Genomic DNA, 22,281 nt, shown 5'->3' on the forward strand with positions numbered 1-22,281 from the left:
TCAGATGCGAATGTTACAAATTCGGTTTGTTTGTTTTTCCCAGTTCAACTTCGTGGGGAAGCTTTTGGGTCCACGTGGCAATTCTCTGAAGCGTTTACAAGAAGAAACCTTGACAAAAATGTCCATCCTTGGGAAGGGGTCCATGAGGGACAAGGCAAAGGTAATGTTCGTCATAGACAGTGGCTGCGTTTTTGGTCGTTGTATAGATCATAGATCGCCTGTCGTACCAGTACACGTTACGTGAAAGCTGACTAGAGTCTCAGGTGGGATTATGTGAAAATATATTATATAAGGAGATGCATTGATGATGCCGCTTAGCAAATTGAGTCATTCTGGCCAATGCGTCAGAATATGTAGTATCTTAAACCTGCATCTGTAATTGTTATCATCATTTATAAAATAAAACAGTACCTCTGGTTTTGATTCTAGAAGCAGCTCGGTACCTTGCAGATTTCATTGACGTTGAAATTCTCATGAAGAGAGATGAAGGTTGCCTGCGGTCAATCTCACCTTCACCGTTACCATTCTAGAATAGTTCTTCGGGGTCTTTCTCTAGGCCTGTGTTTCACGTAGTTGAATTTATAAAGTATATATTTTGTTTGCCCTTTTCGCCCTTCATTCAACATCCCATGTATTTTATCACGTTAAAACTGATTTTAAACGTTTTAATAATGGCTCACACATAGTTATTCTACTTGGATGTGTTCACATTAACTGCTTCCTTTTTTAATAAGCAAAAATTACTGACTTATTTTTATTGGTCACTTTCTTAAATAGACCAATTCCGAACGAAATTTCCATGTTTCCTAGTGTGCTATCACTTAGTTGTTCTCTGTTATCACTTTGCTGTTCTTTCACTGTTAAAAGATTTATATCACTAGGAACCAAATCTACATTCAGTGGTCACTGACCGTGAAATGTTGAGCAATGAGTGTGTCAGACGAGAAAGTTATTTAGGTAAAATCCGGCCTCCTCACAAGAAGTTCATGTAAATAATAGCTTTCATAATAAAAGAGCTATCTTTCGTTTCTCAAACAGCCACTGTGACTCAGGCGCTGTGTGAGAAGTGTCCTTGCGTTAATCCATGTTACCCCTGGAAAAACGATGGAGAATAAACATACACACGTGTGTGTGTACACACTTAAAATTTTACCTGTAAGAAAACTGAGATTCAGAGAACCCGAGCGTATTATCTGGGTTAATCAGGGAGGCTCATTGTATTATTTGCTTAAAACGTGGCTCTGTGTCAGACTCATGTGGGATGTTGTTTAGAAATACATATTCCCAGGCCCCCACCTGTTTAGGGTGGCGCGTTAAGCTAAACTTTCAGTAGGTACGTGAAATGAGTCTGATTCTCAGCCGGGTTAGGTTAACTACTCCCTAAGTGTTTCTGTCCCTAAGGACGTTGAGTGGCCCCCTGTCTCGTCTGTTCTGGGGGGAGGAGGAAATGAAACCCCGTATCGGTCAGTTGGTCAGTAATCATGTGTCTTATGAGCGAGCGCCCTGACCCTCACCAGTATCTCAGTTAAGTCTCCATGAGGCCATCGCAAATGGGTCCCTGACGTGACCAGGGAAACCCGCCGACGTGGAGCCACTTTGCTTGTCGTTGATGGGGTTCCTTGGCCAGAAGCGGGGTCTCGTGGCATTTAGTGGCGGTGACCAGGCAGCGCCCACACATAGCGTTACAGGAAGAGGGGAGTGGGGGACCCAAGTCTTTATCTGGATTAAATGCCCAAGACTCATTGTCCGAATGAAGAAAAGGAACTGATTATTATCGGCTCGCTGTCGGGGCTCAGTGGTCCTTCTGGATCATGTCGTTGTTTCGAGGGCCGGAGGCAGTTCTCCACTGCCAGCGTGGCAACACACGGCTGTGGGGACAGCCAGTCGTCCGTTTCGAGGGCCGTCCGTTGTGAGGCCACGCACAGCCCCTCTCCCCGTCACCACGGGCCCTTTGTTGCCGAGGCTGGGTATGTCGAGGTGCTTTGGTGTCTGCCGTAATCGGTCCCCTCGGCTAGCTGGTCACTGGATGCCTGCTCTGCGTTGCCCGCGGCGCTCACTCTTACACACCTGGGCCTCCTCCCCAGCCCGCTCCCCACCCACCCACTCCCTGACCTCTCTTTTCTGTGTCCCTGACCTCATCAGACAGAGAATCGATATGGGATTCTGCAACCGATGGATCATTTATAGCCCATCAGGACAGCCGGAAACGGGCGCAAAGCATTCCCCGGGGGCTTACGGTCCACTGAGCCCGCTGCCCCTGGGCGAGGACCCGGCGTCCTTCCATCTTTGACTCCCTGAGCCCTCCTCTCGCTGGTGTCCCATCTGCCATAGCGGGATCAGATCCTCGCTGCCTGAGCTCTTGGATACTGAGTTCCCGGGATCCTCTTCGCTAGTTTCATTTAGTCGACAGACATTCTTTGTTTAATAACATGTTTATTTCTAGAGAGATTCCGTTACTTCGTATTAAAATCTCATTCTTTTAGATTTTCAAAGTGTTCACTATTTAAATTCTAATGGGGACATAATTCATTTTCTTCTCGTGTTTGCTACATTGATGAAATTATGGTACAAATTACTGACATGTGCTAGCTGGTTACGTAGCGTAACGATCGCTGTGACGCTGTGGTCTTTCGAGCCCTCTGCGACACATGGCATGTAGGGTGTTCTGCCCATGCCATCTGTGTTATAGACTAATAGACTAATTAATATTAGAGTTGGGTAATAATAATTATCATTATCGTAATAATAGTCACTGTTCATCATTTATTGAGTGCTTATTATGTGCTAGACATATTCTAAAAACTTCTTGTCTTTAGACACAAAACTCCTTTATTATCACAATTCCTTTATTACTAATCACTCTTAATTACTGTTATAATAACTGCTTTATTACTACAACAGCCCTATGAGCAGTAGATACTGCACTCTTATCACCATTTAAAATCACCCCTTCAGAATGAGGAGCAAGTAACCCGCTCGGAGTGGCACAGTGTAGATTGGATTCAGGATTTGGATGCAAGAACATCGGAGTCTGGGTTCCTCCCCAGACACCACATTGCCTCCTCTCATTAACCATGAAACAGTCTGGCAAGAACTGCTCACTCAGTGGGCTGTGATTATGCTAAGAGAACCTCCCCAGCCCCCGTACCGTCTTAAGTCTGTGGCAGAAATGAAATGGCTTGACTGTGAATCGACAGTTATAATCTCATTAAAATTAGTATTTTGGTATGTATCAGAAAAAGAGTAAGGAGTGGTTATTTTAGCAGCTCATGCTTTCAGAGACGAACTACTGTGCACAGAATGCAGTGTCTAAAGCTTCAGCTCCAAAAGGCAGAGTATCAGACCGAATGATTGAAAATGTTCTAATTAGAACAATAAATAGTCTATTGTTGGTGTAAAAGGGTAGTACTTCCTATACTCACGAAAAATTTCAGAGCAGCTATATATAGGATATTATGGTAGCTTATATCTGTTCTTTCTTCAGAGTTTTCTTGTTTTCTTTCAATTTCTAACTTTCCACAAATGTGAAGGAAACCAGCATTTATCGAGTGCCTACCAAGTGTAAGGCAACATACCTAGCAGTATAAACACTCTATTTTGCTTGGCTTCTATGTAAAGCTGGACCTTTTGTCTTTTCAATGACCCTACATTAATGAACACCAAAGTGATTTTGCAAATTAGACGTCTGATTACATATAACCTGCCTACACTCACCTGTGACCAGCCTAGCGAAGATTCAGGTGTGTCTGACTCTGAATCCTGTGTCCTTTTCATTCTGATATCTCTTTGTAAGAATTCGGATTAGTTACGTCATAGAAGTCACAGCTAAAGAGTGAAGTCGAGGGTGTGTGTGCCTTTTTGGCCTCCCAGCTAATGGCGGAATTAAACAATAATGTCACCGGGAGTTCCTGGGTCCTCCTCTCTCTCTCTCTTGGGATAGGTTTTTGGGGGGATTCTGGCAAGGTGTTCTACCTACTGGACATCGTTTTAGATGTACATTCCTACTGATCTGAATCTGTCTGTCTGATTTTAATGTTGGAAACAAAGACTATTCCGAAACCCAGATTCTGTGATCGCCATCCTGATGGAGGCTAGCTACGAAAAGATAATGGAGCAAAATCAGTAGTCCCTTAATTATCCGTTTTTTTTTTTTTTCAAATCTCCCAGTTTCCCCCTGAGTTTCATTGTATAAACAGCAACAAAAAAGTGTAAAAAATGTTAATCATAATTATGTAAAATTGCATAACAAAATCTCTCATTTATCTTATTCACTGTTTCATCCTCACATAGAATATAGTGCCTGGCCTCGAGAAATGCTTTTCGAATCATGTATGAATAAGCAAATGGACTTAAAAGTGAATGAATAAATACTGTTTAGGCATTCATTCAGTAGATATGCGGTGGGCATCTGCTACATGCCACGCATTTTTCTAGACAGAGAGCAGCACCAAGCGAGACAGGCATGGTTTCCGCTCCATGGCGATCACCTTCAGCGAGGGAAATCACCAAGTAGTAAATAAAGCCCCTTAGCTGCCTGGTATAGACAGTGGTAAATATTTCATAATGGCATCACAGCCACACAGGTGACCAGTGCAGAGGTGAGCGCGGTTGCTTGGGCAGCTGGAGAATCACGAAGGAGGTTGGTGCAGTGCCCAAGGGCGTTGAATGAGGGGGACCCCGGAAGGCAGGGGGGCCAGGGCGAGGGGCAGAGGCCGGGTGGCCAGACTGCCAGGCTGGAGACTTAACGAGGTGGTACTTTCTGTTGAGTGACTCTCCTGCAACAACCGTGTGCCAAATGGCTCTGGCTAGTGTTGTGTTTTGTTTTGTTTTTTGTTTGTTTGTTTTGTTTTGTTGTTTTGTTTTGTTTTGTTTTTATGCCTACAGCAGCTGGTCTTCTAGGTGGTCTCCCATCCAAGTACTAACCAAGCCTGACCCTGCTCAGCTTCTGAGATCAGATGGGATCGGGCTGGTTCAGGGTGGCGTGGTTGTAGACGGGCTCTGGGTAGCGTTTATTTCCTTTTTCTTTTTCTTTGTACAATGACACCCTCTTAACCATGGCTTTTCTTTGTGCAGGAAGAAGAGTTGAGGAAAAGTGGAGAAGCCAAGTACTTCCACCTGAACGATGACCTCCACGTTCTCATCGAAGTTTTCGCTCCTCCAGCGGAAGCGTATGCCCGGATGGGACATGCTTTGGAAGAAATCAAAAAGTTTCTCATTCCTGTTAGTGCAGTTTTTCACGATCATTAATTTGTACCTTTGAGTTCTTCCTTTATTTTAATCCTCGATTGTTGTCTGCGTGGCACTTTGCTAAGGGGCTTCATGTACGTCATTGCAAGACGACCTCACAGTGCGCCTGTGAAGTCCTTGGCATTATTCCTTCTCCATATGTGAGGTGACAGTTTTTAAAAAGGTGAAATAATACTGCTGAGGTCACGTGGCTAAGCATGTCGAAGAGCACAGTCCCTTGTCCAAGTCGTGGGGCTCCAAGTCCTAAACATTTTTGTGACGCCAAAGTCACTTCACGAATTCATCGTTGTCCGGCAAACTTCTTAGCGCCCCCGCTTATTTCTGAAAAGGGCCCCAGTGAAGTTCTTCTTGCACAAATCTGTTTTTATCCACACACAGTCCCGTGTCACGCCTCCTGACACTTGCCAGCAGGGCAAATATTTAGCATTTATGTAGCACGTTTTATTTAGAGTGTGCTTTACAAATAATTTATTAATCTTCACACGTTTCAGGTAAAATGGTAGAGAACATATTTCTAAGTTTATTTTAGATAGGTTGAAATAACGATAGATCCAGATGACTCTTCTGAGGTCGCAATGCCCTAAATAAATCAGAGAAAGAGGCCATGTTTACAGTACAACCTGGACCCCTAATCCTTAGCCTTCCCTGCTAATCACAGTGCCCTAATTCCCTTCCTCCTGCTTTGTTTTTGATTGGTAGTCATATTTTTTCTTATTTACAATGTCTTCTTCTACAAGCTTCAAATCAGTTTTCGCATTCACTTTTGAAAAGAAGAGAGTGTATTTTAAAAATGGATTTACTACAGAGATTTTATTTTTTTCTAAATTCAGAAAGTCCCCTCTTCTAAGTCCTTTATTCACACTCAGATGTCCTTCTGTGTCTTCTGCCGCCCGTCTCTCCCTCCAGCCGGTCCTTCCCGCTTCCTCTCGGGAGCCCTGTGACCAGAAGTCGCTGCCTGCCTTTTCTGTGTCTGTGATTTACTCACATTCACTGTCGATCCCACAGAAATGGAGCCCAGATGCACCCCGCTTTTAACAAAACTGCTGTTCTTGAAGTCAGGAGCGCCCTTCTTGGGAGCACGTCCCATGGGGTTACCACTTGGCAGCTCGGCCGAACGCGAATGCCACACTGACTCCCCGTGGCTTTCGGGATGCGGTCACCTGCTCGCCCCTCGCAGGCCTGGCACGCCTTGTGGCCGGCCTCATGCCCGCCACGTCATGCCGATGTTCACAGCTCCGTCTGTCCTGAGCCTGCTCTGTGCCCCGGCCGGCCCTGCTTACTGCTGGCCTTTGTCTGCAAGTGAAGTCTTGCCCGGGCGTTCCCAGCAACCACCGTCAGGCTCAGGAATTCTCTAGAAGGACTCGCGGGACTCAGAAAACCTGTTGCACTCTACAATTATGGTTTATCTCGACAGAAGGGCACAAATCAGAATCAGCAAAGAGAAAAGGAGCGTGAGCGAAATCCGGGAGGAACCGGGCGGGCCCAGGCTTCCCGGTGCCCCTTCCCGGGGAGTCGCACGAGGACACGTTTGGCTCTCCCGGCATCTGCGTGTGACAGCTCACCTGGGCCTCAGTGGTGAGGGTCTTTTCAGGGGATCGGTCACACGGGCATACGGCGCCCGTGCACCTGACCTCAGCCACCGGTGCCCAGCACCACCACCCCACTTGGCAAGCCGAAACAAATGGTCCCCCCGATCACAATGCTAGCATAGACTCACCTGGCCGAACGGTACAGCGTGCCGTGGAGCTCAGGCATACAGAGCCTCGCACAGCAGGCGGGACCCCCCGGGCTCAGGGGTTTTCTCCCGAGAGCCTGCCCAGGGCCAGCCTTGATCACAGGCCCCTCTCTGCAATGCACAGGGCCCAAGTGACACTTCGTGGCTCATATCTTTAACTTCTAAACCTCCAACCCCTACGAGTGATGGTTATAGGATGTTTCAAGTTGTTTTGTGCGACGGGCAAACTGATTGCGTCACTCTACCCTCTGTTACCGATCCTTATCTTTCAGAAGCCAACCGGCAGTCTGGGCTTTGCTCGTCTACCCCCTTTTTCCAGTGTGTTGCCATTTCTACTGAAACTAAGCATTAGAAATAGCTCCACACCTACATTTCTTCATCTTTCCTGCCTCTTCCTACTCTACACCGTCTTAAGCACATAGTGGAATTCAGAGCTTTCGTCTGTATTTCTGCCTCCAGCGTAATTTTTGTCCTTTAATACCTCTATTGAGCTATAAATTACACACCATAAAAATTTCCCTGTATCAAGTATACAGTGCACTGGTTTTTAGTACAGATGGTCCCTGGCTTACGATGTTTCAACTTAGAATTTTTTGACTTTATGATGGTGCAAAAACTATAAGCTTTGTCAGTTTTGTTGATCTAAATTTTTGGTTTTATTGATTTTTCTCTATTTTCTGTTCTCTATTTAACTTATTTCTGGTTTAATTTGTATTTTTTTTTTCCTTTGGCTTTATATTTTCTTTTCTGAAGGTGAAAGTTTAGGTTATTTATTTGAAATCCTTCATTTTTTTAGATACAGGCATTTAAAGCTATATATTTTTTTCTAAGCACTGCCTTACATGCATCCTAGAAATATCGGTGTGTTGTGTTTTCATGTTCGTTTATCTCAGGATATTTTCTTATTTTCCTTGTGGATTTCCATTGTGACCCAATGGTTATTTTGATTATGTTCTTTCATTTCTGCATATGTGTGAACTTCCCGGATTTCCTTCTTTAATGGATTTCTAATTTATTCCATTATGGTCAGAGAATGGACTTTGATTGCGAGGCTTGTGCTGTGGCTCAGCACCCGGTCTGGCCTGGAGGACGTTCTGGGTGTACTGAGAAGCTTTTGTGTTTCAGGGTGTAGCGTTTTGTCAGTCTTTGTTATCCAGGTACATTAATGCTGGGATGATCTTTCCAAAACACAGCCCTAAATACACAACTCACCCCTTTAAAGCGATGAAATGCTTTTGTAAGTACCTTCAGTTTTAGACATTGCAGGTAATACTTAAAACGACTTAAGGCTTTGCATGATTTGGCCTCGGGTTTCCCCTCCACTTTTAAGCCCCCAGTCGCTTTTAAAATCCAACCAGGTAGCACTACTTCCTGTTCCCTGGATGTGTTATCGTTCTCTTGGTCTCTGTCTGGAACACTCTGCCAGCCCTCCTCTGGCCAGCGAGTTCTCACCTGTGCTCGCATGATGCTTCCTGTGGAGACCCGGCCTCTTACTCCCCACAGCTGAGTCAGGTGACATTCCTTTTTGAATATTTAGACCTATGTCCTCCTTTTATGTGAAACAGATCACACTTTTATTTATTACACACACTTCTTGCTGATGATTGAGTGGCGCTGGGGAAATCAAGGACAGGGGAGGAGTCAGAGGGTAACGCCTGAAGTTTCTCAGTCGGACCTTGGGACAGTAAAAGAAGGCAAAGAGGAGCACGTTTTCAAGGACGGGACGAGGTATTCCGTTTGGGCGCCGAGCGCTGCTCTCGTGCGGTGACCGATGGAGATGCCCAGAAACCATGTGTCCCGGGTCCTGATTTCAGTGAATCCGCGTGTGTCTTCCTCCTCCCCTGGCTCTAAGTCCCGTGGCCGGAGGGACCGTGCCCGCTCCTCCCGGTCTCCTGTCATGTGGCACATCGTAGATGCTCGATGACGACTGGCTGAACTGGCTGGGAATAGCGATGCCCACATACCTGTTACGTGGCATTTTAATTTTAGTATGAATGTTTGACTTGGAAATCACACCTGGGGGAGGGAGTTAGGGCTGGCTGTAGAAAATTTTAGTCTTGGGGAAAAACGGTCTGTTTTTTCCTCCCCCCTTTTATGACAATACAGCGATACATTTTCGTTGGAACAAACGCAGATCTCGTTTTACGACTTCGACTATTTCCCTCACCTTTTTTAAATTTTTTTTTGATCGATTAAACATCGCGTGCCTCTCGTCCTGGCCGCCTCTGTGTCGTTCCCTGCCCGAGCTCCGTCACCCACTCTGCCGTCTGCCCCGCAGGACTACAACGACGAGATCCGGCAGGCGCAGCTCCAGGAGTTGACGTACTTGAACGGCGGCTCGGAGAACGCGGACGCGCCGGTGGCCCGCGGGAAGACCGCCCTGCGCGCGCGAGGGGCGCCCGCCCCGGCCGTCACCAGGTGGGCGCGTCATCGTCCTCGGGCGCCGTGGCCGCGGTCCCCGCGCGCGCGCGCGCTCCGCGGGCGGGCGGGCGGGCGGCTCAGTGTCTGTCTTCCGTCCTTCCTCCCGTCCTTTCTAATCTAATGCCCACCACTCCCCCCGTTTTCATTTACAATCTTAATCCTCTTTTAAAATTGAGTTAGGTGTTCTTTCCTCCGTGCTCGAAATCCTTCCGTGCATCCTCTGAGGGCAGGAGAAAACCTATACTCCCGGACACGCAGGCCCGTCGCCTGGCTACCCCCATCCGGCCTTCTGCCTTGCCATCTCGGGCACCCCAGCCGGACTGGCCTGGAGCCTTTGTGACCCTGAACGAGTCCAGCTCCTTCCCTTCCCGAGTCCCTCGCCCCGGAAGGCGTGGTCTCCCGGCCGCCTCGCCGCCACCCCCCTCGGCACTGCATTCTCAACGCACGTGGGGACTTGCGATCGTGGTCTTGTTTAAAGCATCCGTCTCCCGGCCCAGACCCGGTCCACGACACCCTGTCTTCGGTACCAATAGCATTTATCAAACTAGATCTACCTCTGTTGTTTGTTCACATTTTCCTCGGTGTCTCCTCATTATCACTTCGACCCGCGGAGGTCATGGACAGGTCCCCAGGGTCCCTAGTACCCGGCGTGTGGTGCCCACTCGGTCAAGAGTTGCCGAGTCAGTCCCTGAAGACAGCGAATCCCTTCGGCTCGTCCCGGTCGGGCGTTGACCACTCACTGTGTTTTCTGTCAATGTGGTTGTTGTCTGTCCCACGGCTGACTTAGCCGTGTGGGAATGGTCACAAGGGGGTCACCACCTTGGAACTTCACCGTGGAACCGGTTACTCCCGGAATCCTCACGAACATTCTCCACGCACCACTTCAGAATACCTTTCTGCCAAGAGATGCGAAGGGTCTAAAACGCAGCCCTGCGGTGGGAAGTCGTAACTGCTTTAATAAAACCTTTTCATGGCGGTTTCAAAGGAGGGAACCTGGGACTGTGTTAGGGTTGAGGAGATGAGGGCGTTCCTGTCCTCCCAGCCTGTCCAGGCGGCATCGCCGGGGATCCATGGCCCCCGACCCCTCCCACAGGCTCCAGCACATGCGGGGGTGAGGTGGGGGGTGGGGTGGGGGGTGGGGGGTGGGGGGTGGGGGGTGGGGAGATCAGGGAAGCAGCGCGGATGGAGACTCGGTCGCTCCAGGCAACGCACTTTTGGCTTGTTTCCTGGTTTTCTCTGCGGGTCTTCGGCCCCACGTCGCCTGCTGCCCTGGTCCAGGCTAGACCGTGTGAACCCTCTGGGCTGCTCGCCCGCCGGCCTTCGCTCTGGCCCTTTCTCCCACGTCGCAGGTGGTCTCATCTCCCTGAACTTGATGCCAGACACCGCAGCAAGAAAAAGCGAACAAAGCAAACGTCCTCTGCCTTTCTAATCTGTAAAGACGCGTTCCTCACTCAGTCTTGGGTGTTGGATGTGGTGGCTTCGTTTTAACCTAGGACGTTGGGCTGGCCTCGTCACTCGAGGCCTTTATTAGCTTCCTTCGAACCGGGGACGTTTTTAGCTGCGGCCCCTTCAGACATCCGCCTGCCCCTCTCACCCTGCTCTCCTTGGACTGCCGCCCCCGGTGTTATCAGCGCTCATGGCTGCACTTCCCGAGCTACGCGTCACCGTGCTGGGGCGGCCGCAAACTCACGGCATCGCCGTGGCACCGTGGAGACTTTCGTGGGACCCCCATCATCAGCAGCGTCCTCTGGACGCTTCACGAACTGCCAGCGGAGGTGACCGTCTCTGGTCCCACGTCAGCCCGTGCCGCACTGCGATCAAGGGTGTCACGCCTTCGTGCCCCTGGTGTTTCGGCCTTTGCTGTGACCAACAAAGAGCAGGCACAGCCGCTTTGCCTGGGGGGCGCTGCGCGACGTCGCAAACCGCGGGACCGCATGGGACACTGTCCCCCTCATTCCCTCATCCACCTCGACTTTCACGTGGGGCCTGTTCCCCTTAAGATGGATCCCGGACGAGGGCGTAGACGCCGAAGGTTGTTTTAATGACTGAAACGATATAGTTTTCCTCCTAGCGTTGGAGGCTATGAGAAATGTTATCAGGAAAACCGAAGAGCGAGTTAGTATCTGGGCCATAGGTATTTCATTTAAAGATCCTTTTTTTTTGAGGAAAGGGCATAGATAGGAAAAACGTTAATATATTTCTTCCATGAGACAAACTTTCCATTGAAAACACCTTAGGAGGACGTTACTTGAATTGTTTGGTTCCCTCCGGGATGCGCCTTCTCAGGACAGGCAACCACGTGGTCGGTCGGGGCGGTCACCCTGCCCTCCCCTGCCCTCCCCTCCCCTCCCCCTTCCGGTTCTGAGTCTACACCACGTGTCGTCACGGAAGCCTGGACGTCCGTACTCGGCACGCCCGCCCCACGTCCCGGCCAGGGCATTGGCGGACTTGCCTTGGAAACGAGTTTCTCTGCCTTTTTTTTTTCCCTGCCACGAGGCCGCCCTGAGTTTCTCCCTCAGCCCTTGGCATCTCGTTCCTCCCTGTGCAGGTGCTCTCGGACCCCGTACTGGAGGTGATGACCCGGAGACAGGAAGAGAAAAATGTGTGGCTTCAGAGGGGGAGAAGTCACGTGCCTCATTGTCCCCAAGGCAGAAATAGGGCCGATAGGGGGTAAAGATTTGTGCTATTGTTTTCAAATGAAAAGATGAAAACATGCCATCAGCTAGAGCTGGAAGTCAAGGACAGGGTTCAAAGCGAGGGATAAGCTCTCTGTCTGGATGGAAAAAAAGGTCAGTATGTTTCCCGCGCTTTAGAAGAGGTCGTGCTTTCTCACACGGTTACCTTGCCAGCAGTTCTACTAATCACCACTTCGTAAGTTGTTAGAGAGAAGAACACATTGCCTCCGATCTGTCTCATGCATAGTCCACAGTTGCTCTGTTTAAAAAAACAGTATTTTTATAAAATTACATTGAAGATTGGATGGATCACAGGAAAAAGAAGGTGGCCGAGAGCTGTCATAGCAGGTCTGTGCCGTCTGGATCGAAGCCCCCAGCAGCCGGCCAGCCGCCTGAGCGCGTGCGGGAGACTCAGCATCTCAGTGCCCCCGCCTCGTGACTCAGACGCGCCCCCAAACCAGGCCCCGGGAGGGAGGTGAGGGTGCGCCCGAACACGGCGGGGTGTTGCCGCCCCCGGACCCGCCTCTCGTGATCCCGACGGGCGCTCAGAGTCGGGGCTGCCGGGGCCATCCACGGAGGAGTCGCAGTCTCCGTCCGCGCCCCTGAGGAATTATAACTACAGGCCGCCTTCGCCTTTCCCTTCCATCTAGCCTTGGCAAAAACAAAACAAAACAAAACAAAAACGACAAAAAGAAGAACTCAGGACGATTAAGCTTTACTCTCTGAAAAACGCTCACAGACACAAAGAAACGTTGTCAGACGCGTTACGGATTCTCTAGGGGAGGTAAGTGACCCCTCTAGTTGTCGTTCCTCAGGCGTGGGCCTCACCCCGAGCCCGAGACAGCTTTTCTCACTGTGACGCCACTGGTGGCCGGCAGGGGCCCCGATGCTCCGCCCCGCGGGCACCCGCCTGCCCGCCCCTCCCCAGGCCCAGGTCCCCCCGCGCGTGACCCCGGAGCCGGCTCGCCGGAGCCCTCAGGGCCACTGCCACCGAGCACGTCTCTTCACCCTCTTCTTTCGCCTCGTGTAAAATTGAGAGATGAGAGCCAAACAGCGTGGTTCACGTTTACCCTTCCTCTGCCGGACCGCGTCACCGGACACGTAGACATTGCACATAAACGTGGCGCTGCCAAGCACTGAGGCGAAGAGGGACGTGAGTCACCTCTCCTGCCCGCTCTACCCTCGACCTTCGGTCAGCAGCCACAGGGCGGCGTCAGGACGGCGGCCCGGGCGAGGTCTGCGGGAGAGTGCCTGCCGACGAGCGCCCGCTCCAGGCCTGGCACTCTGCGTCCCGTGAGGGAACCTCGCACAGGTACCCTGCAAGTGGCGCTTGCCATCAGCCCCGTTTCACAGATGGGGAAGCCCAGGCCAAGCAGCCGCGTGACAGAGTTCGAGTTGAGCGTGGCTGTGTGGGGACCCAAGGCACGTGCTTTTCCCCCTACATCTTAAAACCTCTCATTTATCAACTAAGTGATTAGTTCCTCATTAATGTATTGAATTCAGTCCTTTAAAGCCCTTGTTCCACAAATTTAGCTGTCCGCTACAAAACCTTTTCTAGATTATTTTTTATGTCTGAGTGTCAAAACCAGAAACCGTGGTCACCCTGCCGAGAAAATGCAAACAGAAAGAACCGTTACGGCCGCACTCATCCATCCGGTTGCGAGGCTCAGTCACGTCTTTCTGCTCTTCCACACCCTGATTCTGAGCGGGGTTCCACCCTGATTCTATCAACCTGAATCCGTTTCGCAGGGTGAAAATAAGGAAATCAACCCCCGTTGGTTGTCGTGATCAAGCTCAGCTACCGGGTCCTTCTGCGGCCCGCAGCCCCGGGTTATCAGCCCCTCCGCTCAGCTCTCTCCCGAGCCCCGTTCGTAGCGTCGAGCGAATGCTTCGCGGTGCCACGGGACTTCTAGGGTAGCATGCCACTCCCCGTCACGCCCTCCTCTCGCCAGAGTCGCATTCAAAGCCACGCCCGCCCCGCTGCTTACCACCATTCCCGCGGAATTTCACACACTTAAACGTGGATCTTCAAAGCATCTTCGATAGATGGGCACCTGGAGCCGCGTGTACCAATGACTTGTCTGGAAATCTGTAGCAGAGAACTTAGTGAGATTCCATGCACCCAGCGGGCACACAGTCTAACAGTGTGGGTGACCATGGAAAGAACTGTGAGCTCCCTGAATGTATAGACTTAACATTTCTCAATTTGGTGGAAGACGGAAGTTTGTATATTCAAAAGACATGCTGAATGTTTTGTGGCCCCATATAGTCCTGGGGTATTAGAGAAGGAAGAAGGAGCCTAAGTTAGTTTGACTATCCACACACGAACTGAAATATCACACAGGAGTTAGATGCGCCGCAAGTGGAAGCTACGTTTTTTCCTCTAATCCCATCGAAAAATTTCTAGATATATTATACTGGGGATAAAAAGATGAACGACGCTGTAGAAATTACAGTGTCTGTCGGTAGAGTTCAGGCAGATCGAAGCTTGTGTAAATCGTTGATCTGCATTGAATAGGGAGAGCGAAACACTCTGTATGTCCTGTGTCGTCTTCCCCTCGCAACGACAGGGAGAAACGAGTTCTACACCCCAAGCCACAGCTGAGGAAACTGGCCGGAATGTTCAGACTCTTGATCACTTGGAACAACAGGAAGGCAGAAGTTAAGCTGGTGGGTACAGTCAGGATTCGAATTCAGATCTGACACCAGTGTCCTTGGTCTGGACAACCACGTTTACTGTACCGAATTTTATGGCCTAGAATAATAATAATACATCTCCTCCTAGGGAGGCCAGAGAGCGGCCACGCCAGCCCCATGCCACCCTCCACAGGCCGCCCTGTCCCCCTCAACCCTAGGCCAGTTGTGGCTCCCAGATGGAGTCTCAGAAAAAAAAAAAAAATGTTGAGAGGAAACTCCTAAGACAGGTCCCATCAGGGCTCAAGGCCAAACTGTCCTCCCTGGCTGGCCCAGGCCAGTCCCAGCCTGGACTAGTGTCGTAGAAGTAATTTTGAGGAGGCTCTTCCAGTGGTCAGCCTCGCAAAGTGAGTCAGGAAGTGTCCCCTGGTTTCACTTTCTAGACAAGGTTGTAGGGATCTGATATAATTTCTTCCTTTGGTGTTTGACAAGATTCACCTGTGAAGCCATCTGGGCCAGGAGCTTTCTTTTTTGGAGGAGTATAAATTACTAATTTCATTTCTTTAATAGACAAGTCTTTTTTTGGATAACGTAACTCTCCTCATGTGAGATCCGGTCGTTTGTTTCCGAGGATTAGGTCGGTTCGTCTAAGTTCACAAGTTTGTGGGCCGGAGTTGTTCTTTCTCTCTCTCCATCACCCTTCATGTCCCCGACCTCGGTAGTGATGACCCCATTTCCATCTGATTTTTTGTTTCTTGTTTAGCCTGCCCAGAGGCTTATCGGTGCTATGGATATTTTCAGAGAATCAGCTTTCGCTTCGTTAATTCTCTCTGTTGTTTTGGAAGTCGAGTTTGTCACCGTGTGTCCCGACTCACGTCGAGAAGAGGGAGACCGTCCATGCGTGGGCAGCGCGTCGCGGGCTGTAGCCCTCCTGGTGTGGAGCGCGGCGTCCGCGGGCGGGGGCTCGGGGGTCCTCTGTGCACTGGGGTTTCTCCAGAGCCCTGGCACGTTTCCTCCAGTGTTTGCCTGAGTTCAGCCGTTCTTACAGCTGCCGCCTCCCTTCCCCCTGCCTTCAAGTCTCATATTTTACGTTAGAAATACACGAATGGAAAATATTTTCTTTGTCTAACTTAAAGGTGGTATTTTAGATGACTGCATAGTAGATTTGTTTGGTAAAGTACATTTTAACCCCTCTTGGAGTGACCGCTTACATACTGGTCCCTGGCTTTGCTGGGCGGCTTCGCCGTGTTCCCAGACAGTTTTCAGATCCGTCTGGGCCTCAGGTGCCTTGTTCATGGACAAGCTGAATAAGGCCCGCCTCGTAATGTCGGGGCGAAAGTTGGGTGGGACCCGACACGACACCATAGCTTCCGGCCCCGCGTCCTAGCCAGGAACTGGTCTCGGAGCTTCTTGGATGTAACCGTGTTTACGGCAGCTGGACGTGTTGCCTCGATGACTTGACTTCTTTCTGGTGGACACCTGTTTCTTCTCTTGCTTTCGTTTTTACTTTGCACATGGTTCCCTTATTTCTTTTTACGGAAGTATGGAACATTGGTTTTTCCGAGGTGTGAATGCATGTGAACGACGGAACGTTAGAGCACATGACAGACATTGCTAATCTGACCTCCGCCCTTGCTCGCAGGGGAAGGGGAGGAGCCACGGCCCGGCCAGTTGGCGTTGGGGTGCCACGCGGGACGCCGACCTCCAGGGGAGTCCTTTCCACGAGAGGGCCAGCGAGTCGGGCAAGAGGCCTTCTCACCCCCAGAGCAAGAGGGGTCCCCCCAGCGGGGTACAGGCCTCCACCGCCACCCCCGTCGCAGGAGGCCTACGGAGATTACGTAAGTGAAGGGGTCGGGCGTCAGCTCCGGTGCTGTGATCGACGCGGTCCAGATGTACGGTGGGGTGTGGCAGCGAGTGGCCTCGGCCACCGGCCTTCGGGTCCGAGTGCAGCAGCGTGTATCACTTGTAAGCACTTGGTGCCAGAGCTGTGGAAAACAGAAAAGAAATAATCTCTTCCACTGAATGGCTTAAATCGAAGATGTGGAAGATGAGTTCGGATGGTGGGAGGTTCAAGACTGAGATCAAGGAGACGTTTTGTCAAGGTCTTATAGGATCTTAATGTAACATTCTTTCATAGTCCTCTCCAGGTCGCCTCTTAGTAATCCAATCATTTAAAAAATAATTGCCTGCATGTACCAAGCTGTTTTTGCCCTGAAGTGTTTCCACTTAAGCTCTGCTGCTGAATATGGATTCTTAGTGGAAAATCTTTTTAGTGAGGAAAACAAAAGTGCACGGTTTTTCAAATTAATGCAAATCAGCTTTTCATTTCACCATTCAGTATAGTTCGTCGACATGGTTCGTAGACCGACTTAACGTAAGAGAAGGGAAGGAGAACCCTGAACACTGGGCGGGGGCGGGGGCGGGTGGAGGGGGAGAGGAACTCTTTAACAGGAATGCAGATCGCCTGGGATTCCTCCCGTAACTCTTCAGCTTCCCGCACAGGAAGAGCGTCAGCAGTGGATGGATGTTCCGTGGTAGTGATTGAAGTATGGGAAGGAGAGCTGCCGTCGCGGACAGGGAAGCCGTGTTCGGCCGAAAGGCGAGAACCGGCCGCTTTTCGTGTTTGACCTCAGTCAGGTCTCGCGCTAGGCGCTCGGCCCCTCTTTGCACCGTCTCTGGACGGTTCCAGAAATCTCCCCTGGGCCGCGGACGGCCTCTCAGCTTCATCTGCGGCCGCTGGGAAGATCAAAGTCTTCCTCGTGGACGTAGTGAACCTTTCATGATTCTCCGATCATGCTGTGCCCTCTCAGGCTTCCAGACCTTTCTCTGCCTGGAGTGCTCGTCTGTCTGTCTTCCTCCGGCTCTCTTCCGTATGTCCTTCTGGGCTTAGGCGGTCAGGGCCGACCTACAGAGACATCACAGGTGTCTCCCTTGTCTAGACCGTGCTTCTGGAAAGATAGGAAAGACAGCGTTTATCCCTCGGTGCTCGGCACAGAGCGCATACTGGGAGCCCAGTGAGTTCCATGTAACGGACCTCATAATGCGGTTTCACCATCTTGCCATACAGTTGGGGAAGGACGCGGCCTCTCCCCGGGGCTCCGTCCCGCCCGTTACGTCACGTCCTCAACGGCCGCTCCGCGAGGCATCGCGATCCCGTTGCATAAATGAGGACAGAGGGCCACGAAAGTCAGTGTCAAGAGGCAGCAGAAGGGAGAGTCACATTTCAAGGCCCGCGTTCTTTCGCGAACCAGTGTTTTATTAAAACGAAAACAAGGAGAGCGCAGGGCTCTGCCGGCCAGGACGATGGAATCGCCTCGTCTTTGGAGGAAACGCGGCAGCTCTCGCCCTCAGCAGAAGCGCGTGAGACCGCGACAGCGCGTGCCGCTAACGGCCCCTGCGGCCCTCGGCACCCCGCAGCTCTCGGCTTTCCAGCCGCCGTAAGCGGGCAAGTGGAAATGGAGGACCGTTAGGGAGAATGAGATGAGGTGAAGATTGCGACACTGTAATAAACAGAGCGCCACTATTATTTCATTTACTGGCAAAAAATTTAAATGGCGTTTTTACTATTTAAGGATTTCAGAGCATCTCGGCATTTTAAAAAGGCTCATCATTCCTTTGGAACTCAGAAATGTAATTTTTAAAGATCCCGAAATACGCTCGTAGTGATAAAGGATGTATTTCTGTAGAAGTTGTTTGGTTATAGATATCCAATCCAATTTACTTTTCCTTTTAGCTTTCCCTTAACATTTAGTAACCGAGGCCATTATTTCCAGAGTAAAAGATGAAATCGTATCTGTTGCTTATTTAAACAAAACAAAAAAATGGGATGAATCTTATTCTTTCAAATCCTGCCATAACTGCTTTTTTTGAGAAAGTATGTATTTCAGTCCTTAAAGTACTCAAGGTTCTTCAGATTGTGTGTATAAAAATGGAAGTATCCCAATATAGTTTTAGACCCAATAAAAAATAAGTGGTATATCTTCAAATTATTTTTAGTAAATAGTTATAGTATACCCGTTCTAAGAATGTGCTTTATTAGCCCAAGTGAGAAAGCCTGATAATTGGAAGGTATTTCCTTGTCAAAATGCGTCTCTTGAAATTTGTCTGATTTTTCTCAAGGTGGGTAGTGAAGGTATTTGATCATTTGTAATGTCATCTGAACCAACTGTTCTTCATCAGAGTCACTGTCACAAAATATTCCCTGAGTGTGTGTCATTGAGAAGAACATCTGTTAGCAAATGAATCCTTTTGATTCTGAGAAGATTATTACTATAAAGTACATCGGGCACACACGGTAGCCATTTGAGTAGAATGGGCTAGCCATTGGTGAGACCAAGGCCTTCTTTCTGTGAATACTTGTCTTTTAAGAACTGCTCTAAGCAAACAAAGCAATTCCGCATAATTAGCATTTTTCCAAAAAAGAAGAAAACAGATAGTGATGTGTTTTCAACCATTTGAGTATAAATTGGGACCTTCTGCTCTGTTTTTAACTTAGTAAAATTAGACATAATTACAGTGACTTCTCATCTCTTTTTTGAGAACAAGAAGTACCTCTCTCCAAAATGACATTGATTCATTACTTTATGAACAAATAATTAAATAACTGACAAATTAATTAGTGCTCCCCGGAATACAGTCAGTGAGAGCACTTTTAACAATTCAGAATGTTGGTGTAATTGCACAAAAAGATAAGTTTGATGCTTCCTGCCAGAGCCCAATTTGCATATGAATTTCAGAAGTGAAACTGCATTTGATAAATTGCTTTCCACTCTCGTACGGAACACCCACACATTCTGAATAGGTAGGTGCATGGTCCCCAGACCCTCTGCAAGGCAGTTTTATTCACCAAAGTCTTGTCCATTTTCGTCACTTCGCCTGAAATCTACATGTTCAGAGCTAGTAGAAGTCTCTGTCTGAGCCCTCTCGTCTCTCCCACGTGGGCCCCGCGAGGGCCGAGGGACAGGCCGACACGGGGGGCCTCGCCCTCCCCAGAGCCCCGGTCGCGGTGCCTGGCGCCACCACGTAGCCCGGCTCCCGGGGTCCCGCCGGCTCGCCGTCTTCATCCCCTGCGACCCCGTCTTCCGCCTTCTCCACAGGTGACAGTTGCGTCTCCAGGTGGACGACATCGTCACCGCGTCCGTCGTGAGGCTCGTCCTCCTAAGGAGAAAGCCTGGCCAGCCTCCTCGCGCGAGCCCCCGTGCTCATGGCACCTGCACGTGGCAGTCTGCAGCTGTGTGCGCGTGTGCGCGTGTGTGCACGTGTGTGCGCGTGCGTGCGTGTCGGTTTTCGTGTCTGGCCTCCCTCGCTAGCTTGCAGTCTGCGTCTGCTCTTTTACCCCTTCCACGTACCATACAGTAGCCATTCCATGTATGCCGGTTGTCGAGATGGCGCGTGGACGGACGGACGGACAGACAGGCAGACGGACGGTTGCCGTGGCCACTTGGTTGCCCGCCTCCCCCCTCCCGCTTTTCGTGTCCCCCAGCCCCGGTTCCTGCCCTTAGATGACGTGCCCTTCAGGGCGGCTCCGGTGGACTTTCCGGTATCGGTGTCTGATGACGCTCTTCCTCCCCCACCGACCCCGAGCCCCGGAACACGAGAACTTAGCGTGGACTTCTAGAAGGCCCTTGGGCTCTCCGGGATGAAGCCGAGATTCTTCCAGGTGGCCTTGAAAGGCCTTGGCGACCGTCCTGTCTGACTGACAGCTCAGCCTCGGATCCCTCTGTGTCCCCGCGGGACCCCCTCGCACCCCATCACGGGGCCTGGGGCGAACCAGGGCGCGGGCCCCGAGTGCCCCTGCGTGCGCCGTTGCTTCTCCCCAGGCCTCGTCCTCCTCCTCCTGCCCCTGACAGCTCTTCGGACTGTTGTACTCTCGAATCGTGACGCCGTCCCGATCCGGAACACGCGTGGCCGCCGGCGTCTTCGCGGCTCTTGGCCCCTGCCTGTGTCTGTGGACTCGCCTTTGTCCCCAGCAGCCTGTGGATTCCTTTAGGGCGGGAACTGGGTCTTTGTCATCTTATCTGTTTATGTTTAATCCTTGTTTCCCCAGAGCCTAACACAGGGCCTGGCATTTTGGAAATACTAAATTAACACGTGGAGGAAAGCCTAGCCCATTCTGTCCTTCCCTGTGTCACGTGCACGGTCAAACACACTCAGTGAAGCAATACTGAGTATCTCAAGCCACTTTCGGCACACATATCATGGGCCATTTAGTGAGCTATAAAGTGTGCAATTTAGTAAGATGACCATTTTCTGAGAGGGGTCGTATTTGGCTCCTAATTCCACTTCTTGTCAATGTCGCCATCTAGTCCTTTCTGTGTAAATTATGTACCCTTTTGGGGCCTTAGTTTCTAAGTTAGCAGGCTAGAGGTGATGGTCTTTCCCGAGCAGGCTGGTGGGTGATCACGTGCTGCCTCGATGTCTGTCCCAACGTGAAAATTCTGTCATGAGTGTTTTCCGAAATACGCTCAGTTTCCACTATCACTCTGGTATCATTCTTCTAATAAGAAACTGTATTTTTGATCAAGTACAAACCTTGATATTAAAAGGAAAGTCACAGAATAAATAAACATTTTAATGCGAGGAAACAAGCTAAAATGAGTGAGTGTGAATCTTTCGAAGTCTAAGACAAGTCTATGGCCACGCCACCCTGAACAAGCCCGATCCCATCTGATCTCAGAAGCTAAGCAGGGTTGGGCCTGGTTGGTACTTGGATGGGAGACCACCTAGGAAGACCAGGTGCTGTAGGTGTAAAAAATAAAAAATAAGAGATTGTAAGCTGACAAGGTCCTTGCAATCTGTGAGGTCAATCAAGATTGCCTCGCCTAAAAAAATATAAAATAAAATAAAACAAGTTTTGAAAAATGTTTTAAAACATGAGGTTTTTAAAATGCAGAGTTACTATTCAAGATATGTAAACTAAAATTGCCTTAGAAATTCTAGTCACATTATTTTCTAATTCGTTTGCTTATGACTACATCAGCCATCTATCCATAGAAGTGTTTACTATTCACTAATGTCCCTTGGTATCTTAATGCTGTATAATCATCCTGAGCTTTTGAGCCTGAGCTGATGGCTTAATCACCTTTCTACATAAGTATGTTAGGGCTTTCTAGATGAAGTCATCCAGATTCATCAGAATACGAAAGCTTTTTCAGTGATAGCAGGTCCTCAAATAACATCTTTTTGTTCAAGGTCATTTTATTATAATGTTTATGAGGGAAAAAAATGCCTCTGGCTGGGACCACTGTGCAAAATTTGCACATTCTCCCCACGTCCAGGTGGGTTTTCTCTGGGTGCTCCATTCTCCCCGCCCCCCAAGTCCCCAGGCCGTGTGTGTTATTAGGTGCATTGTGTCTAGGGGGTCCTAGTCTGAGTGTGGGTGTGTTGAGTGGCCCTCTGGTGAAGTTTTAATTATCTGACTGGTTTGGGGCTTTCGTGCAGATGAGGGTTGTACCGACGGCAGAAAGTCCCACTGCAGCAACTACCAGCATCGATTTTTGACAGTTAACTAATCTCTAAACTGCTTCAATTATCCTGTTTTCCATAGTGAGAAATTAAATTAAAACAGAG

General features: G+C 49.7%; 1 protein-coding gene and 1 pseudogene across 5 annotated transcripts in view; both read left to right on the top strand.

Moving 5' to 3' along the window:
• The window catches only part of KHDRBS3 (KH RNA binding domain containing, signal transduction associated 3), a 96,593-nt gene that overhangs the window by 42,741 nt on the left and 31,571 nt on the right, over nt 1-22,281 (top strand). For all 5 annotated transcript variants that reach the window (XR_004954679.1, XM_036233054.1, XM_016145626.2 and 2 more), the window contains exons 3-6: nt 44-160; nt 5,074-5,220; nt 9,261-9,400; nt 16,355-16,550. Coding sequence is in view for 4 of the 5 variants with exons in the window: in XM_036233054.1 (XP_036088947.1) it covers nt 44-160; nt 5,074-5,220; nt 9,261-9,400; nt 16,355-16,550 (600 nt within the window). In the remaining variant the exon portion in view is untranslated. The remainder of the gene's footprint in view (nt 1-43; nt 161-5,073; nt 5,221-9,260; nt 9,401-16,354; nt 16,551-22,281) is intronic.
• Nucleotides 21,341-21,459, top strand: LOC118612279 (annotated as a pseudogene).

Source organism: Rousettus aegyptiacus, unplaced genomic scaffold (genome assembly GCF_014176215.1).
Source record: "Rousettus aegyptiacus isolate mRouAeg1 unplaced genomic scaffold, mRouAeg1.p scaffold_m13_p_15, whole genome shotgun sequence".
Classification (NCBI taxonomy): Eukaryota; Metazoa; Chordata; class Mammalia; order Chiroptera; family Pteropodidae; genus Rousettus; species Rousettus aegyptiacus.